Source organism: Brassica napus, chromosome A2 (genome assembly GCF_020379485.1).
Source record: "Brassica napus cultivar Da-Ae chromosome A2, Da-Ae, whole genome shotgun sequence".
NCBI lineage: Eukaryota > Viridiplantae > Streptophyta > Magnoliopsida > Brassicales > Brassicaceae > Brassica > Brassica napus.
Window position 1 is genome coordinate 15453816 of NC_063435.1, and position 25938 is coordinate 15479753.

General features: G+C 31.2%; 3 protein-coding genes across 4 annotated transcripts; 2 read left to right on the top strand and 1 right to left on the bottom strand.

Moving 5' to 3' along the window:
* Window positions 1-18: 18 nt before the first annotated feature.
* On the top strand, window positions 19-2041 carry LOC106397190 (pentatricopeptide repeat-containing protein At4g02820, mitochondrial-like). Its single transcript, XM_013837763.3, has 2 exons — window positions 19-347; window positions 416-2041. The coding sequence occupies exons 1-2, from the start codon at window positions 69-71 to the stop codon at window positions 1679-1681; spliced, it is 1545 nt and encodes a 514-aa protein (XP_013693217.2). The 5' UTR covers window positions 19-68; the 3' UTR covers window positions 1682-2041.
* Window positions 2042-7295: 5254 nt separating this feature from the next.
* LOC106400316 lies at window positions 7296-11288 on the top strand. The gene is made up of 5 exons (XM_013840690.3): window positions 7296-7915; window positions 8023-8118; window positions 8311-8458; window positions 8857-8946; window positions 9069-11288. The coding sequence occupies exons 1-5, from the start codon at window positions 7823-7825 to the stop codon at window positions 9185-9187; spliced, it is 546 nt and encodes a 181-aa protein (XP_013696144.2). The 5' UTR covers window positions 7296-7822; the 3' UTR covers window positions 9188-11288.
* Window positions 11289-16839: 5551 nt separating this feature from the next.
* Window positions 16840-18776, bottom strand: LOC106402185 (uncharacterized isomerase BH0283-like). Of its 2 annotated transcripts, none has more exons than XM_048756550.1 (6): window positions 18365-18776; window positions 18102-18293; window positions 17736-18020; window positions 17461-17622; window positions 17219-17302; window positions 16840-17128 (listed from the first exon to the last, which is right to left on the bottom strand). In XM_048756550.1, exons 1-6 carry the CDS (start codon window positions 18398-18400, stop codon window positions 17021-17023), a joined length of 867 nt encoding a protein of 288 aa, XP_048612507.1. In that variant the 5' UTR covers window positions 18401-18776; the 3' UTR covers window positions 16840-17020. The 2 variants fall into 2 exon arrangements, with proteins under 2 accessions (XP_048612507.1, XP_048612508.1); XM_048756551.1 differs by having other exon boundaries at window positions 18368-18587.
* Between the last annotated feature and the right edge of the window lie 7162 nt (window positions 18777-25938).

Below are 25938 nucleotides of genomic sequence, written 5' to 3' on the forward strand. Positions count from 1 at the left end.
ATAATAGGCCCGATAATAATTGGTATTTACATACACATTAACCTAATAAAAAAACTTGGACTGAAAACATGAATCTAAGCATATTTCTCCGCCGTACCCGGGCAACCGTAGCGTCCCTTTGCCGCGTTTTCTCGGCCGCAACGGCGGAGACGACGGAGAGTGGAGCTCTGGTAGGAGGAGGGAGAGACACTCTAGGAGGGAGGCTATTAAGGCTTACGTATACCAAACGCAGCGCGGTGGTTAGTATACGGAAATGGAAAGAAGAAGGGCATACCGTTGGCAAGTACGAGCTTAATCGGATCGTTAGGGAGCTTCGTAAGATTAAGCGATACAAACACGCTCTTGAGGTTGAGTTTCGTTTACTCCGATTACTAAGTGGATTGATGATAAAAGTGTTCTTCTTCTTCTTCTGTAGATATGTGAGTGGATGGTTGTGCAGGAAGATATAAAGCTGCAACCTGGTGATTATGCTCTACATTTGGATTTGATTTCTAAGATCCGTGGCTTGAACAGCGCTGAGAAGTTCTTCCAAGACATGCCAGATCAAATGCGAGACCATGCTGCTTGCACATCTCTTCTCCATACCTATGTCAAGAACAAGCTCTCTGATAAAGCCGAAGCCTTGTTTGAGAGGATGGCCGAATGTGGTTTCTTGAAGTCTTCTTGTCTGCCTTACAATCACATGTTGTCCATGTACATCTCCAATGGGCAGTTTGAGAAAGTCCCCGAGATTATTAAGGAGCTCAAGAGCAAGACTTCGCCTGACATTGTTACCTATAATCTCTGGATGACTGCTTTTGCCTCCCGGAATGATGTGGAAGCCGCCGAGAAAGTTTATCTTAAGGTAAAGAAGGAAGCAAACTTGAGTCCTGACTGGGTGACTTACAGCGTCCTCACCAATCTCTATGCTAAGACGGGTAATCTCGATAAGGCTAAACTTGCTTTGAAGGAGATGGAGAAGTTAGTCTCTAAGAGACACAGGGTTGCTTATGCATCTCTCATTAGTCTGCACGGGAACTTGGGGGACAAAGATGGAGTTGACTCTACCTGGAAGATGATTAAGTCATCTTTCAACAAGATGAATGATGCAGAGTATCTCAGCATGATATCTTCACTGCTCAAGCTTGGAGACTTCGAGCAAGCCAAAGGTTTGTACGATGAGTGGGAGTCTGTTTCTGGGACAAGAGATGCTAGAATCCCCAATCTAATCCTTGCGGAGTACATGAACAGAGCGGAGGAGACTCACCTGGGAGACAAGTTTTACGAACGAATGGTGGAGAAAGGGATAAACCCTAGCTATTCTACATTCGAGATTCTCACATGGGGGTATCTCAAGCGTAAAGACATGGACAAAGTGTTGGATTGTTTCGGGAAAGCCATTGATGCTGTGAAGAAATGGACTGTGAATGTAAGGTTGCTTAAAGCGGTGTGCAAGGAACTCGAGGAACAAGGACATGTTAAAGGAGCAGAGAAGCTTATGACTATCCTCCAAAAGGTTGGTCATGTGAACACTCAGCTCTACAATTCTTTGTTGCGTACCTACGCCAAAGCCGGTGAAATGGCACTCATAGTTGAAGAGAGGATGGCAAAGGACAACGTAGAGATGGATGAAGAGACTAAGGAGCTTATAAGACTAACTAGTCTAATGCGTGTGACTGAATTCTCGACCACCATTTCTTGAGCCTCAAAGCTGCAGAGTTAGTATCGGTTGGAAAACTTAACTCGTTTTGGAGTGCAGAGTCAGTATCGGTTGGAAAACTGAACTCGTTTTGGAGTGAATCCTGGAAGCTTTTTGCTATATTTAGAGAGGAGATATGATGAATCAGTAATTTGCTCGGACAGTTAGAGCTGATGGAGAGTGATGTGTCCAAGGCTGCAAAGGATTGCTCTTTTTTTGTCAAAAATTTTATATTGCTAGAACTTTTTGTTTGGTGCCAATTTTTATTTGTTGGTTTCTTTTCTCTATAGTTAGTTCTCTATAGGGTGATGATGTCAAATGATCTTTGAGAGGTTGACTAACTGAAAAAAACCTACTTCGACTCTTCTTGTTGGGTGGTTATGACTTTGTGTAAGCTTCTGGATTTGTTCGCTTAGTCTACTATTTTAAAGTTTAACCATTAACCAATATATTTTGGTATATCGATTAAGCAAGTAGGTGTCTAAATTTTCATCAAAAGTGTTAATAGAAAATTATAGCTTTTTATGCTGGTTGGCAAACTACATTTGGTTAATTGTTCGAATCTTATTCTTTATTTTATTTTAAATTTGAATTACATGGTTGGTTGTAATTGTAAAACTATAATTGGCAGGCTTAAGAATTTGTGGAAATATAAGTTAAACTAGATTAAGATCCGCACTCTTGCGCGGAATGAATATCTAGTATACAATTTTTCAAATATACTATTATTTATTTTGCATTTTTATGAATTATAAAATAAATAAATAATAAATATATATTGAATAATTGAGAGGTAAGTAACAATTACAAATATAATTAAATTGACACGAATACATAAATCAAAATAAATACTATTTCTATTTAACAACTATATTTACCTATTTACTATGCTATATAGTTAAATTTAAATGAAATTAACATACACATATAGTATACTTTTTAATATGGTTTTCTTTTAAATAAAATATCATACTCATATGATTTTATGATCATTTTTATTTTTATAACAAAAAAAATTAAACTGCTGAAAACAAAAATTTCAATGTGAGCTTTTAATAATTTTAGTAATATTTATAATCATATTTAAAAATACAGTGCATATTGTAATATTAAAATATCAAGTTCTGTTCAATGCAAATTTAAGAACTAAAATATCTATTTTTTATGGCATATAATTTGATTTAAATAGTATTAAAATTTATATACTTTTAATATGAATATCTAATAAAAGAGAATTTCTATTCATATAATTTATGATCATTTGTATCTTGTTACATCAAAAAATTAAACCATTGATCACAATTTTTTAATGTAAGACGTTTATCAATTTTAGTAATTTAAAATCAATTTTAGTAATTTAAAATCTTTTTTAAAAATTCAAAATATAACATATACGAAAATATAAGTTTTAAAAATAATGATAAAAGTTTTTAAAAAATCTTTATTATTCAATATCATTAATTGCAATATATATTTTGATTATATTAGATAATTTTGTAATTTTTATTTAAGGAAATAATGAAAATCCTTTTTACATCAATAATTAATTTATGATTAGTTTTATAAAAAATATAGTATATGTTTAGACGGACCAGCTTAATTTTCTAGTGATTCAAAAATCATTTTAATGATGACACGTGTCATAGATAAAAAAATTGCAATATTTTTCCTTTAATATATAAGGGATTAAAATTATGGTTGGTATTTAAATACGAAAACTTGTAGGTTTAGTAGTTTGCTTATTGAATATCATATGCATCCAAGTTTTTGGGTTTTGATCTTTTATACAAATTTACGGTTTCTCAGTTGAATTACGTTATAGTAAAAAATTAAAACCCCATAAACACATTATAAAATTATAATTTGAAGTTTAGGTAACGCCCTGCTTTACTTGTAGAAGTTATGGTCATTTTGAGGAACGACTTAAAGCATAGCATTAAACTAAACAACGTAATTAAATATTAGAGGATGCGTTTACCCAATACAACTCAACCCACTCCCTCGACATGATCTCCTTAATCTTTCATTAGAAACCATAAAAATATTCTAATTTTATTTATTTTGCCAACAACTATAATATTTTAATTTGTCAACAGAATATCTATACTATACTAAAAGGGGATATAAGCTCCTCCTAGAGTGTCCACGTAGGCACAAAAAATCGTCCAATCAGAGAGTCCGAAGTTGTCACGTCATCTCATTTATTTTTTCGTAAAAAATGAAAAAAACAATGCAAAGGAAATGATCGAACCCGGGTTAGTATGACATAAATATATGACATATACCACTAAGCCATTGAAACTTCCTTGGACACATATACAAGAATCACTAAATATGTAATCACAAACTCTTATATACATTTACAATAATATGGATTCAACTTTCAAGACTCCGATACTTAGTAAGTGACTAAGCTAATATATTCTTTGAAAGTGTGTGAACATTGACAAATATGAAAAAGCATAGATTTTTGTTTTCGTGACAAAGTTAAGAATTTTGTAAAAGTAAGTTTAACATATAAATTTTCGTGACAAATATGAAAAAGCATAGATTTTTGTACAATTTTGACAAAACAACTCAAAACATAGTTCTCTAATGTCTTAATAAAATATTATTTAAGGGTGCAATAATTAAATATATCAATTCAATAAATTTTGTAATTTATAGACAAAACAATAACACAACAAATTTTGAAACATTTGTTTAACCTATCGATTTCTTTTCATGAGAATCCAACTAAACAAGATAAGAAAACAATTAGATTTATTTAATTACCATTTTATTCCATTTTAATTAATTTTAAATTGTAATAATGTATCTTTTTGAAGTTACAAAAAAATAATGTTCTTTCTTTATACATTAGCATTATATATAGATTCCATATACACAAATAAATATTATATAACAACATAAGCTTGCTTTCTCCGATTCATATGAAACTTTTTAAGTTATGCACCAAAGCAAATTAATTAAATCAATCAAATTGTTAGAATAAAACAAATTAATATATAATTTTATTTTAAATTAAATTATTTAAAAAATGTATTTTCATTAAAAAAATAATAATAAATAAGTAAAACTGATTTGATGGTAATTTTTATAACATATATATATTATGTGAAAGAAATATAAGCTTAATATGGAAAAAAATCTTAAATACAAAAAACTCTAAAATTAACAAAAAAAACTAATAAAAATTAAACTATGATATCAATTGAAAGCTTCTTAGACAATATTAATAAACTATTTAAACGTTAATTACACAAATTTGATTTTTTTTGCCAGCCAAAAGTTTATTATTAATTAGCATCAATTATTTCAAGATATTTAAGAAATGATGGACTTAAATGATATATGAACTATGAATAGTAGTACTTTGTAAAGCTGACTTAGATAACACATTTGCACATCATTTCCAGTCCTTTTTGATTCAGTTTTCATATTCAGATTTGTTTTTTGACTGTTAAGAAGATTGATAACTGTAAAAATGTCTCCTTCAAATATTATATGTCTATAACCAAATCCCCAACATGATACAACTTTGTTTAAAAAGTAAATAATTTCACTTTTCTTATATTATATAATAAATATATATTATTTACTGATAATAAAAATATAGTTATTCATCTATCACAAATATCTATGCAAATATGTGAATCAAGTACAACAATCAAACAACACAATGATTTCCATAAAGAAAATTCTAAAAATATATTTATATTAGGCAGTCTTATTTTATATTCTTTAAATAATGTAATACAATATTATACATTATTTTTTTAGAATTGAGAAATACATATATATCAGTTAGACAAATTAAGCGATAATTAGACAAATTTGATTTTTTTTGCCAGCCAAAGGTTTATTATTAATTAGTATCAGTTATTTCAAGATGTTTAAGAAATGATGGACAAAAAAATAAAATGAACAAAAATGATATATGAACTATGAATAGTATTTTGTAAAGCTCACTTAGATAACACATCTCCACATCCATTTCCAGTCCTTTTTGATGCCTAAATTCAATTTCTTCAGAGAAGTTATTCCACAAAGAGATCGTATGAGATATTGTTCTGATATTCAGATTTGTTTCTTGACTGTTAAGAAGATTGATAACTGTAAAAATGTCTCATTCAAATATGATATGTGTATAACCGAGTCTCCAACATGAGACAAGTTTGTTTTAAAAGTAAATAATTTTATTTTTCTTATATTATATAATAAATATATATTATTTACTGATAATAAAAATATAGTTATTCATCTATCATAAATAACTATGCAAATATGTGAATCAAGTATAACAATCAAACAACATAATGATTTCCATATAGAAAATTTTAAAAATATATTTATGTTATGTAGTCTTATTTATATTCTTTAAATAATGTAATACAATATTATATATTATTTTTTTAGAATTAAGAAATACATATAATATCTTATCCGCGCGTAGCGCGGTTAAAAAATCTAGTTAATTTAATAATTCTGAATACTCTTGAAAGGGAAAAATAAAATTTAAGATGATAATTGTTTTTACTAATATTGATGTTGCACGTATTATATCGAAAAGAAAACTTTTCATGAGCAAAATTATATGAAAACAAAGTTATAGTCTAGTAACTTTCATTAATGCTGGCGTTGTCCCCACAAATACCAAGCTGCTTGTTATGTGAATATGACAAAAAAAACTATATACTTCTTCCGTTTCAAATTAAGTGTCATTGTACATAAATTTTTTCGTTACAAAATAAATATCGTTTTCGACTTTTAATAAAAAATTTATTAATTTTATTCAGCAACTTATTTTTCTATTAGTTAAAATATGGTTAAGTGTATAGGTAATTGTGTTTTTATTTAGAAAATATACAAAATTAATTGTTTCTTTAATATATGTGCACAAAATCAAAACGACACTGAAAATGAAACATATGGAGTATAATGTAAAATGATTGTTTTGTTTTGAAAATTTGACATGAAAGGGTGTTTAACTCTTGTTTCATCCTCTAAGAACATCTTGAGAAGAAACTTCAAATATATAGCTATTTGCTCTCCAAGAAAGAACTCCAAAACTTCAAATTTAGAGCAAAACTCTAAATTTAAAGTTTCATTTTTTATTTGTATCTTGGTCCTTATAATTAATTACACACCATATTTATGATTTATTTATTTTCTCATTTATCGTTTAATCTTTAAAATTTTTGTATATTTTAAATATTTCAAATTAATTTTTATAAATTTAAATTTAACACTTAAAATTAAATAAAATGTTAAAATAAGAATTTATAATACTTTAAAACTAGAATTAGACAACAAAAATCTTACAAAAGAAACTTAATTAAAAACTTTAAACAGATACATGAAGACATAAATATTACACAAATTAAAATATTACAACAACACTAATAGTCTAATAAATTTGTTCCAGGACTTCTAAAATATTTTCCAAACATATTTTGTGTAACCGAAGATAGAGCATTATGGAAATAATTTTATGTAATAATGTGATATTTTGCTTTTAGTTTAATATTTAATTAAGTATTTCTATTTATAATTTTATATTTTAATGTAATATTTTATTAATTAATATTACTACGATATTTCTACATATGTGTGCTGGCTATTTATAAAAAAATATGGATTTAAATTAATTATGGTGGATATAAGTAATATAGTGTAAATCACAAATAATTTTTAAAGTTAAATTTGAAGTTTTGCTTTTGGAAAAAAAAACACTTTGAAACTTTAAATATAGAGTTTTGCAAACTCAAACTCTAAAATAGATAGTATTTTTAGAGATGCTCTATGATGAAGCCAAATTCAAATTATAAATCATTAATTTCCTTTCTCTGTTGTCAACGGATAATTAAATTTTCTTTTAACTAAAACAAAAAAAAAACAACTTAAATGGCGGCACTGAAAACTTTATAATATTACCTAAAATAAATAATAATTAGCATTCCAAACAATTTGTCGTCAACGTCTCCCTCTACTTTCCAAATACATCGTGGGTAATATTTATAGTTGAGGTTCAGGTTAGAAGTTGGGCAAGATCAAACCTCTTCTCCTCTTTCTTTTTTCTTCGCCTTCTAATCTTCTTGGAAGATTAATTCAAAGTTCGTTTAACTTTTATATCAGTTTAAAATGGGTGACATTATCGGTCACAAAGATAGGCAAATATGGTTATCCTCTCATGTCCTCCAAGATCCCTTGTTTGATCATTCCAAGAAACATCAGGTTTATATCCTCATATATACAAGTTTTTATAACTGATTATTATCATATTAGTTTGATCTTGTTTTATATCATTAAAATCGTTCTTAACTTCTTTGTTTCTCGTACAGTTGCATAAATCCCTCAAGAACCACAACTACCACCATCATGGCAGCGGTGGATTCCGTCGACCCGGTGCACCTCCTCTCAGAGAAAATTTTTCTATGGTAAATTTTGACTGACTTTTTTGAGAAAGAGTAATTTTTGACTGACTTTTGTCAATATTTTGTAAACTAAATTTAAAGAGTCTTTTTCGATACTGGAAGAAATATTTGTTTAATTAATATTTACATATTTTATTGTGTGTTTTAAAACCTCAAAACTAAAAATATGCCAATATATTTTTATGAGTTGTGCAGAAGTATAATACAAGGCAAAATAATTGGCAAAGGAGTAAGGGAGAGGACCAAATGCAAGCATTTTTCTTGGTTTCGCCGGGCCGTACAACACCTGGCACTGGCGTTTTTCTCCCGGCCAACGCTTCTCATCCGCCAACCAATAAACCAGGTAACTATTAATGAATTTTATACTTAATTAGTATGAAGAAAAATGTTTCTAATTGGATAATCATATATTTTCCAACTGCTTATACTAAAATCTTTGTAACTTTCGGTTCAAAACCACTACCGGTAGATGAACAACTTCAGGGGTTATCTTTACTTTCAACTTCCATTTAACGTTAACACTTCTTTTTATAAAAAGAGAAATTTTGTTTTTGTTTTGTATTAAAGCATAAAACCTTTAAAATCCGTTTTCATGTTTTTTATAAATTAGTTTCTGTTGCGAATGATTAATACTTCCGAAATCACGTTTAGTTATTCCATTACATATTGTTACCAATCACAACTTTGATGTTATGATTTTTATTACTTGTATTGTAACAAACAAAAACTATATGGCCGCAGCTTACTCGCCGGTGCTTCTCCCGACGCGTGTTGTTCAAGCGCTCAATCTTAATGTTCACAACAACGGAATTCACATTTCCCCCCGTTCAGGTTTTTCCGGCGGCCATCATTCTCTTCTTAAAGAAAAAAACATATGCAGACTGTATTTAAAACCATCATGTCAAATAGAAAAAGAACAATTTTAAATGTAATTTATTTTGTTTTGAATGTAGAAATTCGAGAAACTGATTCTAAGTTGAAGAGCGAAATGGGGCAAACACCTATGGACGTTGAAGTCAAAACTCCGATTGATTCGCCGGAGAAACTTCTCCCGGATGAATGGATTTATTAATGATCCGACCAGGGTGCCACTGACCAATTTTTACATATATTAATGTGGAGAAGTAGAGTCAAATAAAAAGAAATATTATAATGAAAAATTCTTGTGTCGTGTATGCTTCGTTGCCTTTGGATTAGTAGTCATTATACCCCAAAATAAGATCAACCCATTTGTCACTACTGTATATATTCATGTTGTGATATAAGTTATAACCAATTTGCAAGTTTGTCTCTCCTTCTCTCTCTTTGTTTTGTTCTTTTTAAAGTTTGCATAGCTTAGTTGTTGTCACAATGTCTAAGTTAATCACTAATATTAGGCTAAAAGGAGAATCAAGTATGCAGTAAAACCCTTTAAAAAAAAGTATGCAGTAAACCTTTTACAATCGGTGCAAGAGTTAAAATCAATCAACATTTTGCTGCTTTCTGCAAAACTTATATAGCATCTCCAGTATATTATTGCATTGGAATTCAAGTAACACTATACTAGAATTGAGTTTCTCTACAATCATACTCTATTCAGAATAAAAAAAAATTAACAAATATAAATAAATAAATGAATTACCCTATTTTAAGTAACATATTTAACTCTATTGTGAAATAAAAAATAAATCAGATTTGAAAAGATTTTACTATAAAAATCTATTTACAGTAAAAACAGAGAAAGGTTGAAAATATCATCGAAACTATATATATAATAGAATAACAAAATAATTTAAAAACATTTGTTTCAAATTGTCACTAGAATGATATAGTTTTAAAATAATCTAATATATCAAATGACTACAAAAAAATGGGCTTTTGTCAAAATTAACCTATAATTTCAAGTCAGCCCTAAAACCAACCTCTTTTTTTCCATTATTATTCACCCATAAAATCTCCAAACCCTCCTTAAAGAAATATTTTAAGTTTTCAATCACTTTAACAAATATTTAAAGTGACGGTCACAGTTTATAAAACTAAAATCTCTGCAACTAAGAAAAAGAAAAAATAAATAGAAGCCAAAATCCTTAAGGAAGTCATTAATAGTATTTTGTTTTAGTTAATAAATTGTAATCTTATTTAAAATTTAATAAAATAATTATTTTGGTTTCAATTTATATTAAGGTTTAGGTGAAAGCGTTAGCGTCGTGAAAATTAGCGTTTTTATTTTTTGTAGCTATTTTTTATTTAATTTAATATTTTTTAATTAATAATCTATGTGGAAATTTGATTGGTTTTAAAGGGTGGGGTGAATTTAAAGGTTCTGTCCTTTATTAAATACTCTGATAGTTAAAGGCAGCCAATTAAATTAAGACAGAGCCATTCATTACTAGTGAGCAGGACCCTCTGCTTCTCCTTATCGTAATGAACCTTCAGTAAGAAAATCACATTTGTTTATCTTGAGGCTCCAGTAATGTGCTAATGAACAATGTGCACTTCCACATGCAGAGTCCTGAATAGAAAAGGCTTAGAGATGTAAGTAAGAAGGTGAGAGTTGATCAAAGCTGCTGCCATGTAAATCCATGTTAGTTTCTTAACCTCAGTGACCCCTATTTTAGGAAAAAAGAGTCTACTGCAGAAATCATTAAGGAGATCCTACAGGAGCAGCAGCGGTAACATTCATCACTTTTACAGGGCATTTCATGATATCATCAGTTTTTGGTTGTAAGGAATTTATTTTTGTTTGTGTGAAATGGGTGATAACCATGATTCTATCTGTTGTAGTTCCTCTAACATCGACAATGGTAGCTCCGTTCAAGGCTTTAGAGAACGTGGAGAAATCATTTGAGCTGTACTCGCAAGTTGTAATCACAGGGAATTTCAGTTCGATGAAGAAAGATCCTTAATTTGGCTTCACAATCATCAGTTAGAATCCCTGAGTGAGTTGAAAACTCAACCGTGTCAGAAGAACCAACCAGTCCGTTTGAGAAGACAGTGTGAGCAGAAGCTAATGTTGAGCTTGAGTCACAAGGTCATGATCATGAAGATCCCAACAACTAGACAGCATTGGAGCGAGCTTTTGTTTATTTAAAACCAGGATATCTAATTCATAAAATATTTTAGTGTTAACACATTCAAATGTGGTTAGAAAGTTAAGTTGGACTCAATCTTAGATATATGGTTTTGGATGGTTATCTTGTAAGAGGCAAAAACTCTGTAAAACCTCTACAGTTGGAGTGAACCACCGGAGCAAGAAGTGTGGTGGATGAGAGCCAGTGATGGGAATAACAAAACAAGTCAAGGGAATGTTAAACTCAGTGGCAAGAGACTGAAGCCAAGAGTCGTCTCTCTCATTTTTTTCCATCAAGAATGCACACTACTGCTGGGTTTCCCGGTGAAGGCTGAGTCAGTGAATGCATCAATCTGTATATCAACAACACTCATCGATCATAATACTTAGGCAAGGAAGAAGGAAATGAAGTCACAACAGTATATTGTCAGAAACGAAACAAAAAAAAAGGGAAGAAAATATAGTTACCATGTAGAAATTTAGAGGCTTCTTCATATCATGACTATACATGCCTCTTCTTCTGTTTGAAATCTGCATTTTTCAACTTGGATTTATATTCAGCAAAACACACAACTCTAGAAATATGATTAACAAAGATGTGTTTTAGCCATACATCTTCAAGACAAAGACGTAACATTGCTACAAGATTTGCTCGAAACTCAAGACAGTGGAAACTTATTAGGACTGTTTTACGGTTGAGTAGCATTTCAGATAGGTTCATACGGTCTGTTGCTGAATGAGACTCCAGTAACGTGCCATACATCTTCAAGACAAAGACGTAACATTGCTACAAGATTTGTCTCGAAACTCAAGAAAATGGAAATTTATTAGGACTGTTTTACGGTTGAGTAGCATTTCAGATAGGTTCATACGGTCTGTTGCTGAATGAGACTCCAGTAACGTGCTTAGAGAGATCTAAATGAATAAACTATAGAATCACAAAGCTTTAAAAGAAACTCAAGACAATAATAAGAAGTCCTTCTCTTATTCAATCAATCAAGCAAAGCTTAATAACAATTCAATCAAGCTCTCTAGCTTTCACAACTCACAAGTTCTTATCATCGACATCAGCATATATATATAGAGAGCTATATTTCCTAATCCTATAAGTTAACATATATGTTAACTTCCAATTCCTCAACATGATAGGATTAGGTTAATTGCTTGTTTCCTAAGTTTCCTTTTTCTTCAAGCTTAACTCAACATTCTCCCCCTTAAGCTTGAACTCCTCATCGCACACATCTTGTACTCCAATCAAACTTCTCATTTCCTTGAATTTAATTCTTCCAAGTGACTTTGTAAGGATGTCCGCTTTCTGTTCATTCCCCGGAACGTGCTCAACCTCTACTTGCTCGTTTTCAACACATTCTCTAATAAAATGGAACCTTCGATGTATATGCTTACTACGGCCATGAAACACAGGATTTCTAGTAAGCGCGATCGCAGATTTATTGTCAACTCGTATGACCACACGTCCACATGCCTTGCCAAGAACTTCACTCAATAGTTCTTGTAACCAAATTGCTTGTTTTGCAGCCTCGGTCGCGGCCATAAACTCTGCCTCACAGCTTGATAAAGCCACTATCTCTTGTTTAGTTGAACACCAAGATATAGGGCTATCACCAAGGTAAAACACATGACCCGTTGTACTCTTTCCATCATCATCATCCACATTATGTGAGGCATCGCTATAACCTTCAAGTTTTAGACCTTTACCACGCGCAAAGAACAGTCCAAGAGAACACGTGCCTCGCAAGTATCTTAAGACTTGTTTTAGTGCAGCACCATGCGGTTCTTTAGGCTCTTGCATATATCTACTGAGCAATCCAACAGAGAAAGACAAGTCTGGTCGAGTATGTAACAGGTAACGAAGACAGCCAATGCTCCGACGGTACCTCGTCTCATCGATCCTCTTCTCATTAGTCGCCTTAGACATCTTTGCATTCATCTCCAACGGTGTATGTGTAAGGTTACACGTGTTCATCTCGGTTTCTTCAAGGATCTTCTTTGCATATCTCTCTTGTACTAAGATAATGCCATCCTCTCTTTGATGAAATTCGATTCCTAAGTAATAGGTTAGCTTACCAAGATCACTCATCTCAAATTGTCTTGCCATTCCATTTTTAAACATTAATATCATATCGAGGGAAGAGCCGGTGACAAGTAGGTCATCTACATACACGACCACCACAAGAAGATTTCCACTTTCTTCCTTCCGGTAAAGTGACGGCTCCTTCGAGCATCTTTTGAAGTTAAGCCCACGCAGTATTTGATTCAGTTTGATGTTCCAAGCCCTAGGTGCTTGGCGTAGTCCGTATAGAGCCTTCCTTAGTTTATAAACTTTAGTCTCTTCTCCTTTTACAATAAACCCTTCTGGTTGCACAACATACACATCTTCCTTTAGTTCTTTATGGAGAAATGCGGTCTTTACGTCTAGGTGATGAACCTCCCATCCATTTGAAGCCGCGAGAGCAATGATCAAGCGTATAGTCTCGACACGAGCCACTGGTGCAAACACCTCGTCATAATCAATTCCATGTTTTTGTACATATCCTTTTGCCACCAACCGAGCTTTGTACTTGCTAATGCTTCCATTGGCATTGCGTTTGATCTTGAACACCCATTTAAGCCCGATTGGCTTTACTCCAACCGGTAGCTCAACAAGGTCCCATGTGTTATTCTTTTCTATAGAGAAGATCTCATCTTTACACGCATCAATCCATACTTTTATCTCTTTTGCTTCCTTAAAGTCCCATGGCTCATCATTTATTATCATCAACAAACGTTCTCCGTCTACTTGAGCCAACAAGACGTAATCATCGAGATAAGAAGGCTTTGTAGTCAACCTTTGAGATCGTCTAGGTTGCACTTCATCCTCTTCATCCTCGTGCTCTTCTTCTTCTTCTTCTTCATCGATAGCCTCAACAACTTCGTTTTCTTCCTCAGCCGTGATGTCCCCTTTATCACCTATCTTCTTCATTGAAACAATAAATTCTCCTTCTCCATTATGTTCTGTTTTCTCTGTTTTGTTCCAGCTCCACTCCTTTCTTTCATCGAAGATAACATCCCTACTCACGATGATTCTCTTGCTCGATGGATCATAAAGGCGATAAGCCTTTGATCCTGGTTCCGTTCCCAAGTGCACAAGTACCCTTGACCTATCATCAAGTTTCTTTCTACCAGCTCTCTCTGTTCGTGCATAACACACACATCCAAACACTCGCAGATGAGTAAGGTTTGGTTTGTAGGAACGTAGGGCCTCGTATGGTGTCTTCCCGTCCAGAGCCCTTGTCGCAACACGGTTAATAAGGTAAGTAGAGTGTCTTACTGCCTCTCCCCAATACATATTTGGCACATGCATGTGCTTTAGAATACTCCTCGTCATCTCCAAAAGGGTTCGGTTACGTCTTTCGACTACTCCGTTTTGTTGAGGAGAATAGGGTGCCGTTAGGTGTCGCATAATACCATTCTTTTCACAATAGTCTTGAAATTTAAGAGACAAGAATTCTCCTCCTCTGTCTGACCGAAAAGTTTTTACTTTGTGTTGTGTTTCTTGTTCCACAAGTTTCTTGAATTTCTTGAATTTGTCGAAGGCTTCCCCTTTCTCTTTCATTAAGATTGTCCACATATACCTCGTATGATCATCGATAATCACAAAAACATATCGCTTTTGTGCAGGAGTTGGAGGTGAGATTGTTCCGCAAAGGTCTCCGTGTATTAGTTCCAACGGTTTCGAAGCTCTAAATCGTGTTTCTTTTGGAAACGGCTTTCTTGTTTGCTTTCCAAGTAAGCAGGAGAAACAGGTTTCCTCATCGTTGGTGAGCTTTGGTACGCCAACAACAAGCTCCATGTTTATCATTAATTTTAACTTCTCGCCGTTTATGTGGCCTAACCGGGCATGCCATATCGATGCTTCATTAGTTGATGCTATTTGCAGACAATGCAATTGATCAGCTTGTAAAACTACTTTGTATAGTCTATTATTCGATCGTGTAGTCTTCACCATAACTCTACCATTACGATCAAGCAATGTTAATGTCTCATCCTTCATTCGTACTTCACAGCCAACCTCGGTGGCTTGCCCTAGGCTAACTATATTGCTTCTCAGTCCAGGAATGTAGTATACATTCTTCAACACCTTCTTCTCGCCATTATTGAAGATAAAGCGAACAGAACCTTTGCCCTTTATATCAATTCGGGAGTCATCTCCAAATCTCACCTTTCCTAAGATGGTTTCATCAAGTTCATAGAAGAATAAACGGTTTCCACTCATGTGGTTACTCGCGCCATTGTCGAGATACCATACGTTCATTGTATCCAAGTCAGCTTCGAATACATTTGGATTCACTTTGTTTTCATTGAGATAGACGACCTCGTTCATCATTAGTTCATCAGCTTCATGAGTGTCTTCCTCCTTCTTCTCAACTGCTTCTTGGAGTTTTAGTTGCTTGTCAGGACAGTCCGAAGCGTAGTGGCCAAGTTTATCGCAGCAGAAGCAGGTGATATGTGAGATATCTCCGGCCAGACGTCGCTTATAAGCCTCTTTCTGGCTTGCAAACGTTCCTTGACGTCCTCGGCCTCTTCCTCTCCAGGCACCGCGACCGCTCCTTCCTCGACCTCTTCCATAGCCTCCAATACTTTCTTGTCCAGAATCTGTGTACATAAGTTTGTTTTGATCCTCATGTTCTTCTTCCTCGTCTTCAGCGATTCTCTCTTCATAGGCTTTTAGCCTTCCAACGATGTCCTCAAAGCTTGTAGTATTTAGGTCAAGAAGTTGTTCGATCGAAGAAACAATCTGAATGTACTTCTTCCTAGGTAAGATTTTGAGAAACTTCTTAACTATCTTAGACTCTTCTATAACTTCTCCCAAAGCTGTGGCTTTAGAAGAGATCTCAGATAGTTTTCCTACAAAAGTATCAATCGTATCTCCATCTTTCATCTTGAGTCTATCAAACTCCGCCATTAACGTTTGCAGTCTAGCTTCTCTAACTCTTTCTGCTCCAAGATTTCGTGCTTTGATTGCATCCCACACGCCTTTCGCCGTGTCCAAGTCGCCAACTTGGAGAATCAATGCTTCAGGTATAGATTGAAACAAGAATGCGATCGCCATGTTATTTTTCTTTTCATCCTTTACTCCATGATCAATCGTTTCCCAAACCTCGCTAACCTTGAGTGCTATCTTCATCCTCATACACCAAACAGTATAATTTGATGTAGTTAACATTGGAAACTTTATTGAGGTTCGTGCAGCCTCTTTGTTTCCCGTAGGTTCTTCTTTAACTTCCGCCATTGTTGTATGTGATTTCCCTTAAGCTCTGATACCAAATATAGAATCACAAAGCTTTAAAAGAAACTCAAGACAATAATAAGAAGTCCTTCTCTTATTCAATCAATCAAGCAAAGCTTAATAACAATTCAATCAAGCTCTCTAGCTTTCACAACTCACAAGTTCTTATCATCGACATCAGCATATATATATAGAGAGATATATTTCCTAATCCTATAAGTTAACATATATGTTAACTTCCAATTCCTCAACATGATAGGATTAGGTTAATTGCTTGTTTCCTAAGTTTCCTTTTTCTTCAAGCTTAACTCAACATAAACAACATGCAACAAAAGGTGCAATAAGGTTTATGGCTTATGTTTAAACGAGTTTTAAAATCTAATTGTAATGACAATTGTAATACATATGTTTTACTTACCACAAAAAAAAGGGTCCCAAACAAATAATTGTAATGACAACACTAGCCCCACAAATATGGTCAGAAAACATAAACATTTCATATCAGTGGTTTTCTGTCTTTATTAATTAATTGAAGGAGCTTGTTTTGTAGCAATACATGAGATCTCAGATTAGACCAAGACATGGCCTTCCATTACAGTAACTGCTTTGCCTCTCAGGAGAACCCTCTGCTTCTCCTTGTCCAAATGAATCTCAAGTGTTCCACTCCTACGCGAAGCCTAACCAGATTTCCCATAATAGAGAATCATTCTCTGTGCTCTAAGACACTACTTGAAAAAGAAAAAAAAAGAGAGAGAGAGAGAGAGTACTTGGTGGGCTAAGAAGTCACACTTGTTCATCTTGAGGCTCCAGTAATGTGCCAATGCACAATGTGCACTTCCACAAACAGGGTCCTGAAACAAAGGGGTGAAACCAATGGATGATAATGATACGAAGAAGAAACACATGAATATATGAATTTGACATAAGATAGCAAAATAACATTAAGAGACATATAATAATAAGCATAAGAAATGTTTAGTTCACTCCAACGATGCAGCTACTATTTTACCTCATTAACTCCAAGTTTAGGAGCAAAGTAACGACTGTGAAAATCATAAGCCGATCCTGGAGAAGCAGCAGCTGTCACAATGATGCCATCGCAAGGGCAGTTCAAGATATCATCCATTACTGGTTGCAACTCAGTGACAGATTCCAAAGATGGAAGCACAACCTTGGCAAACAAGAGAGTCAGTCAAAAAAAAAAAAAAAAAAAAAAAAAACAAGAGAGTCAGTCAAATTATGTGAACAAACAAACAAGACACATAACAGGAAACTATATATTACGAGGATGTTGTTGGTCGCAGTAGCTTTAATATCAAGAATGGTAGCACCGTTCAAGGCCTTGGTGATCATGGAGGAGGATGCATCACTGAGATTGATATCACAAGTTGGAACCACAGGGAAATTCAACTCGATCAAAAAGGATCCTCCTTTGGCTTCACCATCATCAACTCGCTTGGCTGTAAGAACCCCTGACCTTGTGACAAACTCGACATTGTCTGAATAAACCAAACCATTGGAGAAGAGACAGTGAGCAGATGCCAAAGTTGCATGACCACATAGATCCACCTAACAAGTTAAAAAACAATTTTAAATGGAAATGGATCAAAATTGTTTTCTCTTCAAAAAAAAAAAGAAAAGAAAAGTAACCTCGGCTAGAGGGGTAAACCAACGGAGACCGAAGCGAGCTTCGAAACCAGTGATGGGAGTAAGGAAAGAAGATTGGGAGATGTTGAATTCGGCGGCGAGAGACTGAAGCCACGCGTCGTCTCTGATCTCGTTGTTGAGGAAGCAAACCGCTGCTGGGTTCCCTTTGAAAGCGGAATCCGTGAAAGCATCCACCTGTCAAACACCAAACTCATCCTCTGTCAATAATAAATAAATACAAAAGAGAAAGTAAGATGATGATTTACCACCAAGTACTTGACGCCTTTCTTCTTCTTCTCCATGATTTGAACAGAAAGAGGAAGAAGAAGAAGAAGAAGAAGAAGAAGAAGAAATCTCTTTGTTAACTGTTTTCTTGGTTCAAGCTTAAAAGATAACACGACATCCCAATAAGGAAATAACAGATTGGTCAAGATTAATTCTACCAACCATAAAAAAAATATATAAAACAAAAATACACTACCAAATCATTATACAAATTTCCAACAACCACACATATTCATCTTTAAACAAAAAGATATGGAATATGAATATGCTTCCAGACAGATAAGAAAAAAAGAGGCAATTAAATTTAGCTGAAAGTACATAGAATTATAGGTAATTTAGGTATCATGCAAGATTCAAAAACATTTGCAAAATCGGTAAACTGATGTAAGTGAATTTACGCTTTTTTGTCAAACTCGTAGGAAAATAGTGTTTGTCAGCCCTGTGTCAGATAAAAATACAGTTGAAAATATTGTAGAGAATATATGAAATATTTTGTAGAGTTGTAACAGTTAAATATAAAAGTTAACATGGATATATAATATCCAGAAATGATCATGTTAACAAAAGAAAGTGCAAATTAAATAGATATTGTGAAGTTCAAATGTTCACTAATCCAATTTCAGTGGCACCTATGTAGATTTAATAATAACATGACGATAATCCGCACGCATGCGTGGAGTGAATTTTTTATCTTATTGTTTATTCATTAAATGATTTTAACATTTTGCAACACTACAATCTTTATCGATTATAAAATGACGAATATAAATGTTGGTATCTTAAGTGTATCATCGTTGTTGAAGAGTTAACGTATTAAAACTCATTTTAAATTATTTTTATAACTTCATATGTACAAAAGAAAATTAAGTTTTGCAGCTAACACAAATCACCAAAACCACATAGGCAACATCGATTGTAAAATGAAGAAAGGGGATTAGGTTTTATGCTCTCAATTTATTTAACTCTATAAAATTGTGTTTTTGTTTCTGTTTCACCGATATGTTTTTTTTTTTTCTTTTTTAACTTCTTCTATGAATTCGGTGAATTACATAAGTATCAATTTAAAAAGATGGACATCTGTAAAAATTAGTTCCACTCCAGATACATATCTAAAAATCAAAATTTTAAAGAAAATCACTGGCAAACTCTATTCACACGTTAGTGTTCAATCTAATATATCAAACTGTTATAGAATATAAGTGAAGACTCGAAATATAAATATATGTCTAGCATATATTCACCGATTCTTACAATTATAATAGCTAGATAGAGTATTAGGGATAAACAAGTATTAGACGAGAATGATCAAATCTCTCATTCTTTGAACAAACTCAAAAGGAGTTAACTGGAATTCCTTCTTGCCTATCCAATCTAACGGCTTTCCCTCCCCCGAGCCCAATTTTTAGCAACATGATAGTATGAACTCTTCCCCAATGTAAACATTTTGAAAGCAAAAATCTCTATTTGAAAGGGCTTCTTCCTATACCTATGAATTCCTTTGGACCCATAAATGATACATCGGACTTGTCATAATATTTCATAAAAAAAATTTAAGAATAAAAATCAAGACAAAATTATTTAATATGAATGAAATACTATATATATATATATATATATATATATATATATATATATATATATATATATATATAGTGCTTCCAATATTAAAAATCACTTCTATTTGAAGAAGCGTATTTTTGGGATTGTGAGGATCAAATAAAATATTAGAAACCACATATTTAAAAAATAATTTGTATACATAAAAATATATACATTTCAGTAAGCACATAAATCAAAACTAATACATTTTGTTTATTTACAATCAATTTTTGGTAAATAAATACTTTTATTTACTTTATATGGTATATAATTAAACTTTAGTGATATTGACATATATATATATATATATATTGTATATTTTAATAAAAATATTTATTATTGACACTTCATACTCATATGATTTTATTAACATCTGTATATTTGTTGTAACAAAAATCTAAACCGTTAATCACAAAACTTTTAATTTGAGAATTTTCAATACAAATATCAGAATTAAAATATTAAGATCTCAATAGTTTTCACTACAAATTTTGAAATTAAAATATTTTTTATATTTTTATATAGTATATAATTTAATTTAAAATATATTAATATATATATATATACTATGAATATCTATTAATGAGATTTCATATTTATACAATTTATGATCATTTGTATCTTGTTTGAACAAAAAAATTAAACCATTTATCACAAATTTTCAATGTGGGACTTTACCATTTTTAGTAATTTATTGTCATTTAAAAAAATTCAAAATATAACATATAAGAAAAATCCAATTTTTTTTATTATATGCTTAATGTGATTTTTAATTTCTTTTGAAAATATAAAATTAAAAAAAAACAAGAGATGATACAAAAATTATTATCACATATGTATTATTCATAATCATTAATTTTCATATATATGTTAATTGTATTACGTAATTTCGGAGCTTTTATTTAAGAAAAGAATTGAGAATATTCATTTCTACACTAATAATGTATATTTATATTACAGTTTGATAATTAATTTCTATTCTGATAGTTAGTTTAATAATAAGTATAATATATATTTATATGGACCAACTTAATTTTCTAAGGATTCTAATAATCATCCTAGTGATGACACGTGTCAACGAAAACTTGTTGTAATGGTCCAAAATTAATATATAGGGGATCATTTTAGCGATGTGTGAAGTTAATTCATATTCTGATACCAGGTTAAGATACTTTATAGTGTTGGATTTCATATAATATATATATATATATATATATATATATATATATATATATATATATATATATATATATATATATATTTGTGTGTGTGTGTAAATACATAATTTAGAATTTATATATTATAAGTGTTGCATGTGGTGAATATATAAGAATTAAGCTGAATTTCATAACTATTTTAGGAAATAAAAATAGGGGGGGTTTTGCAAATATGACTCAAAACTAACTCATGACTTTTTTGAAATTTTTGTTTGACTTATTCATCCAAGAAGTTCGGATTATTCACGAAAATGCTATTACTTTTTTTCGAAAATGAGTGTTATGCTCTATCATCTTCATATTCTTCAACTATTTTCAATATTTCTAGTACCATTAATACACCAACCACCATGAACACTCAATTTGAAGCTCTTAATGCACAAATATTGACATTCTATGTCTTTTTTAGAGACGGATTCTCTCGAAGTCTTCCAAATTTTCTTTCTTAACAAAAAAATAAACATGTTAGTTTTGCAGTTGACTGAATTATGCCAAAAATTTGACTTCCTATAGAAGACTTCCTGGAAAGCTTTCCGTCCGAAGATTCCTGTGACATCTTTTCTATTGTCGGTGGAAGTTTTCTCACTGTCGAAGGAAGTCTGTGTAGATTAGTTTTGCAACTGACAGCTAAAACTTAAATATTTTTATTAGAAGACTTGCCTAGAACTCTTTTGAAAGAAGATTTCCCTGGAACTCTTCTAGTTTTCTATTCCTGGTCAAACATTTGGTTACGAAAAAAAAATTTCTAACAAAAATTAAATAATTAAATTTTAATTGTCAACTACAAAACTAACCTACACAAACTTCAGTGAGAAGACTTACTGTGACTGTTGAGAAGACTTCTCATGAACTTTATTAGCGGATATTACATTTTTAATCTGGATAGAGCACGTAATAGTTAATTAATACATCATAAATCCAACAAATAAAAACATAACCCTAAGATGCCAAAAAAAACATAACCCTAAATCCTAAACATTAAACGCTAAATCATATCCTTAAACCATAAATCTTAATCCTAACCGTTAAATCATACCCTTAAACCCTAAACATCAAACTCTAAAACTTAAACACTACTCCTTAAACAATATCCATTAAACCCTAAACCGTAAAATTCAACCCTAAACCCTAATATTATTAGTGTTTATATTTTCAATAAATGTCATTTTGTACAACTTTTTCACTGGATCCTACATCTAAAATATAAAACCAAAATACATTAGAAAATCATATACATAATCCATCAAACCCTGTCTTCTCTCTTTTAGATATATATTTCAAATGTTTATTCAAGACTCTTAACCTTTTCTTTTTGAAAATTTTTCCACAACCACACGTATACATAGTTAAACAAAAAAAGATATGAAGTATGAATATGCATATGAAATTTTGCTGAATATACATAAACACATAGGTAACTAGGTATCCATGCATGATTCAATAATATTTTCAAAATTGATAAATGTATGTAAGTGAATTTACTCTATTTGTCAAACCCATAGGAAAATAGTGTTTGTCAGACCCGTGTTAGAACAATTATAGTTAAAGATATTGTAGAAAGTAGAAAAGATTTTGTAAAGTAGTAGTTCATGTTGTTTACAATGGTTAAAGATAAAGGCTAACTTAGATAATATCCATAACTGATCATGTTAACAAAATTGTTTGCAAATTAAATAGATTGTATGAATTCAATAATCCAAGTTCGGTGTGATCTATATAGTTTTAATACTCATCCTTTTAACATTGTGTAAAGTTAAATAATAGTGTGATGTCCTTTAATATTTTCGGAAATAAATCAAATAAATAGTGTTACAAAACAAAAAAAAATTGAAAAAAATATGAACTACTGATGAAATACTTATATTAACTTGTGGTATTTTTTTCCAATTCTAAAAATGTTTAAATCATAATTTCAGATTTTGTTTTACAGAAAGTAGAATTCGCGTTCGAAGTGAAAAATGAAATCCACTTTTTTCATTGAATCTGCTATGTTTAGAATACGTGATCTACGTAAATAATAGTAATCTAAAAATATTTGGAATATATATTCCACTCTTAACCTATCGCTCTAATCGGTAGAAATAAGAATCTACATATTACTATAAATCTAAAATCTGTAGAAAACGGAATCTACGCATTACTATAAATCTAAAACCTGTAGAAATCGAGTTTAAACATGTTTACTGTATTCTACATTTAGTAGAATATAAATTCTACTTCCGAAAATATGGGAAGAAAATATTTGAAAATATTTAGTCTCCATATATGAAAAAAGTGATTTTTCACAAAACAAAATTAAAAAATAAATCGTGCTAAGCCTTCTTGTCACGTCATCTTCTATATTCCATTGATTGTTCACATAAGTTTCACATTATTTCTACCATGAATTCAAGTATTGAAAACTTAAACTATCTGTCCCGTGGAGGTTTGTAGATTCTCATGAGTTTCAATTATAACTGTTTGTGTCGGGATCTAGCTGATTTGGTTGTGTTTACAATTTGTTTGTGTTAGAGAATGGTTGAACAAGGAATGGAAGGAAGTCAACCAGTTGACTTTATGAAGCATCCTCCAGGGATAAAGGACAACAACAGTCCCTTTGTATTTGGTGATATATGCAAATACTGTATCATGATGAAGGATACATGAGAATCTGAGTTGTTTTGCTTTCTGAGAAAACCCAATTTATATTTGTCCCTAGAATGTTTTTGAAAGAAACAAAAAATTCAAAAGGATGAATCAAGCTTTGTTGTTTTTGGTTTCAGACATGGAAGCTCTCAGAGAAAAAGAGAGATACAACTACTCTATTTTTTATTCTTATGAAATTTGTTTTGTAGCAGGAAAGAGATAGCGAGAGTGATGAATACAAATAATTAAAGGTTGGACCATTGATGATAACATGAAAAATTCTTCACTTAAGATTTTTTTTCATGTAAGAGGAGAAGGTGTATGATTTTTGTTTCTGCGTCATGCTGTAAGGTCAAAAGAGAGTAAAAGGAGATAAATATGTAAGCTTTAGGGCAAAATACAAATTTTATACAGAGATGAAGCCGATGAAATGAACTTCTGCGGTTATGATAACTTATGGTATACCCAGCTTGTTTTATTTTGTTTTAAAATATTTTTAAAAAATCTTACAAATCACCAGTCTCTTAGAAAAAGAAAACCAAAATCATACTTATAAATTCCTACCAAAATCTTCCAAATCCTTATCAAAATCTACAAATTCTATCCAAATTCCACTACATCTAAAATTCCCAGAATTTTCTCAAACTCTTAGTCCAATAAGACCCCCTTAGTTTTTGAAATGTTTAAACTATTTTGGGTGAAGAGACAACGATGTATGGGGGACTAGGTTTAGATTGAGAATTGTTTTTTATGTTATTAGTTATTTTAATCACAATAATATATTTTATTATAATATGAAATATATCTACATATATTATAATTATTTATTAATTGTAATTACGAATTTAAAATTTAAAATTTAAAGGTATTATTGTCATTCTGAAAATAATTAATCTAATGACACATAAAGTATATGAGATTAGTCTAATGAGATAAAGTTATTATTTTTTGGACCTAAAAATATAATTTTCCCGATATAATTTAGTTAACGAAAATATAGTGTTTGGGTGAAAATAACAAAATTAGCCCCCTTTTTTTTTGGAGCACACAAAATTAGGCCTTTTTTTAAGTTTTCTTAGCCTACACCTAAGTTTCCTCCTTTTCCTTTTGGGCTTTTCCTATGCTTTGATTAGGTATTTTTCTTCGAGAAACAATTTATACTAGATTTTAACCCGCACATTTGTGCAGATATTTTTTCATTTTATAAATGAATTTGATATTATTATAATTTTTAAAATACATAATTTTTATTTTAGTATTATATATTATGTAATTCTACATATTATTATTTATATTTATAATTCGGCGTTATTAATATATAGTGATTTGTTTAGTACATTTTACTTTATTATTAATTTTTATTACTTACTAATATATTTTCGAGTTAGATACAATAAAATAACAATATGAAATACTCAAATAAACAACCTCCTTCAAAATATATGTTTTCTTTAATTTATATATATAAATTTACTTTATAGTTTTAATATTATTTTAAAAATAAATATATATCTGCACGTCAAATCTAGTATGTATTATATTTCAATTATTTTACTATCGCTTTATGTTCTCTTTTTAAAAGTAGATGAGTAACATGGTTGTAGTCTGATGCAGTTATCACCAACTATACATAAGTATAAGTCTATAAATGTTAATAAGTTATGCTGATGTCGATTATGAATAAGACTTACTTTTTTGAAGGAGTTTAAAATTAGTTGAAGAAGTATAAGTTTATCAATGGACGCTGAGCTGATTAACAGTAATTGAAAAAATTTGAAACCTAGACAAATGCAAAACATATGTCAAGAAGAACATAAATTGATAGCTCCAACAAATGAGATATGGCAAGTATAGTTCTAAATTATGAATCTTACTTTAAAGCATTGATGCTTTAATATAGGGTAACAGTTATTAGCAAATATTAAGGTATCTATTTAATATTCGTAGATTAAGGATATGTAGAAATAATATAAATGTTAATTAACAGATAAGTCCTAATATATTAATTAGGTCCAAAAAAAATTATGCCAAGATAATTTTTAAATAGGATTCTGTTTTAATAGATTAGATACTCTTTTCACAATTTCTAAAAAGAAAAAGAAAAAAAGAGAAAA